The 6,000-nt window shown below is 39.8% G+C and overlaps 1 protein-coding gene across 1 annotated transcript in view; it reads left to right on the forward strand.

Annotated features, from left to right (window-relative positions):
* The window catches only part of LOC112616348 (40S ribosomal protein S4, X isoform-like), a 35,962-nt gene extending 33,159 nt beyond the window's left edge, over positions 1 to 2,803 (forward strand). Inside the window, exon 3 of the mRNA XM_025373312.1 lies at positions 2,165 to 2,803. Coding sequence (XP_025229097.1) covers positions 2,165 to 2,731 — 567 coding nt within the window. The 3' untranslated portion in view covers positions 2,732 to 2,803. The remainder of the gene's footprint in view (positions 1 to 2,164) is intronic.
* The last annotated feature ends 3,197 nt before the right edge of the window (positions 2,804 to 6,000 follow it).

Below are 6,000 nucleotides of genomic sequence, written 5' to 3' on the forward strand. Positions count from 1 at the left end.
GGGTGAGGACAATGGAGAGACACTAAGGTGTTCAGAACCCCACGGAACATTAGACTGGATGTTGATATCTTTAGTGGGTGGCTTGTGGTGTCACACTGACCCTCCTAACTCTCCGCCCCTTCTTGCAGCTGCTATAGGCTTGTCTGTGCAGGTGGCTGCTGGAGAGGGATGGAGATCCTAGTCAAAGCGGGAACTCACAATAAATAAGTAGAGAAAGAAACCTCATCTCCACATCTTTGTATCTCCCACAGCCTCGAACACAGTGCTTGGCACAGAATACAAGAGACAGTTTATTAATCAGGGGAAATGCTTGATTTATAACACGTTGTCAAATTTCACAACTCACCATAGGCAAACTACCTTAGAGTCCACTGACACCCAGGTACTGTTGACTTGTCACAGAGCTATGACTTGTCTCAGATAACCCCCTCTTTAAATAATATGCTCATCCTCTTATTTTCATCTTTGATGCTCAGAGTTACCTCTCCAAGAAGAGGGGTCCAATGGCATACCCCTTTGGAGGAAAATAAGAAAGGAGTTACTTGTCTCTGTGAAACAAAAAAATCACCTCTCCAGAAGCTTGAGAATACAGACAAAAAGGGAGTCTACATCCAGAAGCAACTTCCCAATAAATGTCTCCTCATTTCTCAGTAAACATTTGTTGAAATAAAGCCCCAGATGTGATTATCAGTGAGGATACTATTACAACAGGTTGGATTAGAGATAGGACTAGGCATTTGACTACAATAATGGATAAGATGATAAAGATTAAACACATTTCAGCAGCATATAGAGATTGCTTTAAATACTAAAGAAACAAAAGAGAGGGAAGGGTCAATATTACTCTAAGACATCCTTGCTGGGTGACTGAATTTTTCTAGTGGTGCTGTCTCCCACTGTGACAGAAAAGCTTAAGCATGGGGAGATGGTGTCAAGAGAAAAAATGAAGGCGTTAGTCATCACTGCTTTTAGTATCCAACTGTGAAGAGCCATGGAAGCAGAAATAACTGCAATACAGAGGAGGATACAGAGCTCAGTAGCTGTGGTTTCAGGAGTGAAGCAGTGGACAAGTCACTAGTAGAGAGGGTTGTACAGGGGAGAGGAGAAATAACATTTCCAGGCTGTGTTATGGAAGTGAATAGCAGAATGAGACAAATGAGTGCAGCCAATAACACAGCCAGCAAGAGGCAGAACATCTGTTGAGGGCAAACAGCTTTACAATGCTGCAGATCTGAGGCTGAGTTTGCAAAGCAGGAAAAAACCTTTTGTAAACACAAATTCCAACAAATCACTGTGACTATTTATGAGATCCTTTGTTTATGCAAAATTCCATAGACAGCAATAGAGCTTGAGTGTTGTATGAGGATGGTGGCTAAATTCAGGCCGAGGAAGCAAGTATTCAGCATACACCTAGAAATGGTAATATCTAAGGAGACTGATTCTACATAGCTTTCATTTGGTTGGAAATAAGTTAGTACTAGTGCTGCATTTTAATTTAACAGTCTCCTCTTCTGATATAATTCAAAATAATGTGTCCCGAGGCCCTAAAGGGGAGAGCCATGGCGGAAGCATTCCTCTCTTGGCAAGGTTTCTGAATGAGCTTGGAAGTCTGCAGGCAGCAGCAATGTGGGTGCACAGCAACCCTTCTGCCTAGGGCACCTAGGGACTCCATTTGTTTTCATTTCCACTAATGAAAATAAATAGAGGCAGTCAGCTCCAGGGAAAAGAGACACTCTCTTGGCTCTTACAAAGGACCAGAGTCCGCTCTTCCAGAGGGCTGTGATGGGCAAGCCCATTAGCATGGAAAATTTAAATAATTGGGAGAATTTCCAGGAGAATTCACAGAAAGCATACTGGTCCATGGCCACTTAAAGGCTTCTACGTAACTTCTCTATCCCTGCTTCACGCACACATGCACGCACGCACACACAAACACATGTACTGAAAGAGACAAACAACAGTGTACTGAGACAAAGAACAATTTCTTCTTTCTTCTTTGCCATTTCTCCACAATTATTGATGTCTATGTTCCCATTTTCCCTGAAAATTGATAATGAGTTCTAAGAGATTCTCCAAAGTCTTTAAAGGAAAGGAACTTGTAAGTATATGGTGCTTATTCCATGGGAAGTGTATTTTCAAGGCACTCTCCGATTTTAAAATGTAGTTAAGAACTGATATAACCTACCCTGCTGGATTCATGGATGTCATCAGCATTGACAAGACGGGAGAGAATTTCCGTCTGATCTATGACACCAAGGGTCGCTTTGCTGTACATCGTATTACACCTGAGGAGGCCAAGTACAAGTTATGCAAAGTGAGAAGGATCTTTGTGGGCACAAAAGGAATCCCTCATCTGGTGACTCATGATGCCCGTACCATCCGCTACCCCGATCCCCTCATCAAGGTGAATGATACCATTCAGATTGATTTGGAGACTGGCAAGATTACTGATTTCATCAAGTTCAACACTGGTAACCTGTGTATGGTGACTGGAGGTGCTAACCTGGGAAGAATTGGTGTGATCACCAACAGAGAGAGGCATCCTGGATCTTTTGACGTGGTTCACGTGAAAGATGCCAATGGCAACAGCTTTGCCACTCGACTTTCCAACATTTTTGTTATTGGCAAGGGCAACAAACCATGGATTTCTCTTCCCCGAGGAAAGGGTATCCGCCTCACCATTGCTGAAGAGAGAGACAAAAGACTGGCGGCCAAACAGAGCAGTGGGTGAAATGGGTCCCTGGGTGCCATGTCAGACCTTTGTACATAATTAAAAATATTGTGGCAGGATTAAAAAAAAAAATGTAGTTAAAATTTCCTTATGCTCTTGATACCAAAATCCAACCCTCTTATTTTTTTTGTCAGCTAGATAAGGACTTCGGGAATGGAATAGGGATGTTTAACAGTAACACAGTGTAACATTTTAAGATGGTAAAATGCAACCTCCCCTTTATGTGTCCATGAAATCCTCAAGAAAATATCCACTTCCAATCATGTGTCGTAGAGTGAGTTCTGTCTTGGGGAACTCTATGAAGGGCCAATTATGAATTCAAAGTGAGCATGAGGTAAGAGCCAAGGAGTCAACCAAATATGAGCTACCCAAGAATGCTGTGGTTCCAATTAAGTTTCTGCAGCATTTGCTTTTCTTAAAGACTGTATTTACTGTTCCTGTTTCTTGATACCTTCAATCTTGATTGTTGATTACATTTCTCCTTTTAGTGGGAGTTATCTCTAATAGTGTATTAGGCAGTTGCAAACAAATAATCTACTTCGGTTGTTTTCACTGTAACAGATTTAAAGGCAAAAATAAAGGTATTAGGTAACTAAAATAATGATATCCCAGAATTGATATATCTGATATATGTGAGAATAAACTACCTCTACTGCTCCTGCTAGGCATTAAAATGCCAAAAGTTTGACTTTACTTCTACCATTACTGCTGCCAGCCACAATGCTACTTCTGCATCAGGCACTCAAGGTTGCAAGTGCCCTGGCTATTATCTGTGCTGGCACAAACAGAAACTTCATGCCAAGATTGTTTCGCTTTTTTGTTTATTTCAAAATTTAAATCTGTCATAGATATATCTGATTCATGGAGTCTAAGTCACATTGCTTGCCGTAAAGGAGGGTGGTAATTTGAATTCAGACTTCTACACACAGGAATCACAGGTGGGGTTTCCTCAAATATAGAAAAACTTTTCAAAAGATAATGGGAAGTTATGATTATAACAGAGGTCTATTAAAAGAGTGGATGGCTGGCCAGGTGCAGGGGCTCACACCTGTATTCTCAGCAGTTTGGGAGGCTGAGATGGGTGGATCACTTGAGGTCAGGAGTTTGAGACCAGTCTGGCCAACACGGTGAAACCCCGTTTCTACTAAAAATACAAAAATTAGCCAGGTGTGGTGGCATACGCCTGTAATCCCAGCTACTCAAGAGGCTGAGGCCCAAGAATGGCTTGAACCCAGGAGGTAGAGGTTGCAGTGAGCCAAGATTGCGCCACTGCACTCCAGTATGGGTGACTAAGTGAGACTCCATCCTAAAAAATTTAAAAAAAATAATAAAAATAAAGAGTGAATGGATAGATCTTTTTTAATCTGGCATTTCTATTTGTGGTCCAGTCACTTCTTTAGCCCATGATTTCATCAGCTGGATCCATACTATTTTTACCCAATATTTTAATATTTGGATATCTGCATGTGTAATCTAATTGGTTCTCATTCCATAATCTGAACTGTAATGACTAGGTTAAAAGCTCACTGTTGAATGTGTCAAAACTTCAGGTTTTTGTTAACTAGCAATACTACTCTATTCAAACACATGATAATCTGTCACACTTTTATACCTTGCTATCCTGTTGAACTGTCTTAAAAAAAAAAAAAAAAGGTTGGGGGGTGGATTCTGGAACATCATCAAAACCCTTGCTCTTTCTTTAATGAGAATTGTTTCCCATGCCCACATATTCTCTAGCACCATCCTCATAGTTCTGGACCTAAAAGTTTCAGCTATGGCTTTATATGCTTATAAGTCTATATTTACTGGAAGAACTCGAGGACAAAAGGGAACATCTGTTTTAGAGGCAAACCAATACTAAAACAAACAAACAAAAATGACAAACCCATCCCTATAAAAGGAAAAATTTATTCCACACAAACTGAGTACCTTTACAATGTGCTGGGCACTGAATAGCAGGCTAAGGATTGAGAAGTAAATAATAGATAGTTCCTGCTCTCCAAGGTAGTAAGACGTCTACTGAGGGAGGCAGATCCATGCATCTAATGTAAGAGGAAAGGGGCAACTAGGAAACTGTCCATGTCTGGCTGTGTGGCTGGTAGGAGGTTTGTGTGAAGGGAGAAAGATGCAATATTTGTGGTCATAGTTTGTACATCTCTAGGAGCATCTTGTGTTTCAGCCTGTGTCTTTTGTTTAAAATGATTCATATAGACACAGCAAATGTGTTGAAATGTTAACATTCATGGCATCTGGATGAAGGGTGTATGTTTGTACTATTTTAGCAACTTTTATGTAGGTCTGAAATTATGTCAGTATATAAGCTTAAAACAGAATAAAAAGCATTTCAGCAATTATGAATTCACCATAAATAGACTATGCTTTCCTAATACCATTTCTATATCTGTTTTGGAGGCAAGGTATTTATATCTAAATAAGTTATCATTCAACTAAGTATTTGACACATACTTGACTTTTCTCACTGACAATGCTGTATCTGCATGTAGAGGAACTATCAAGATGAACTCTTACTCTGGGCTTAATTCTCACCAACTAGGCCAATAGAGTTCTTAAAATGAATATGACAGAAAGTTTGGAAGTAAGTAATCTTCTTGGAGTATATATAGATATATATAGCCTCAGGATCTAGGAGTTTCTAAAAATGCAATATTGGCAATAGAAATAAAGGTACCCTGGACTTTATTCTTAAAATATCAGATAGAATGTGGTTATAATCTCACAATCAAGGTCTCTAAAAGGTGTTCAAGAGAGATGAGCGGTTTCATAAATTTTATAATATAATAAGAAATTAGATTAAGGGGAAATTTTTTAAAAAGAGAGAGCAATCTAAAGAAAGTAATGTGACTACACAGGGGTCCTCTGATGACCCCAAAGATAAAAGGAGGAGAAAAATCCAAAGGGAAATATAAGAGACTGGTGCAAATTTAAGTCTCATTTCTGCAATTCCTAATGTCTAATACACAACACTACAGGATAAAAAAGGCACCTGCTCAGTCATCACAACAGGACAGTGATATGATTGACAGAAAGACACTAACAGACATTGTTGTAGAAGACGTAAAGTTTTTTCAATAGCAAAAGACATAAAAATTTATGGAGGTAGCTATAGAAAACAGAAGCTACCACATCATCCTCCCCACTAAAAGTGTAATATCCCAGCTCCCCCAAAGTTCCACACAGAGACATGGAACTGAGGTGGGGTGCCATGAAAAGCTCTCCTTGCATGGTTTTACAGCTTACTGGCGACGTAC

The sequence above is a fragment of the Theropithecus gelada genome, chromosome X, assembly GCF_003255815.1.
Source record: "Theropithecus gelada isolate Dixy chromosome X, Tgel_1.0, whole genome shotgun sequence".
Taxonomy (NCBI): Eukaryota; Metazoa; Chordata; class Mammalia; order Primates; family Cercopithecidae; genus Theropithecus; species Theropithecus gelada.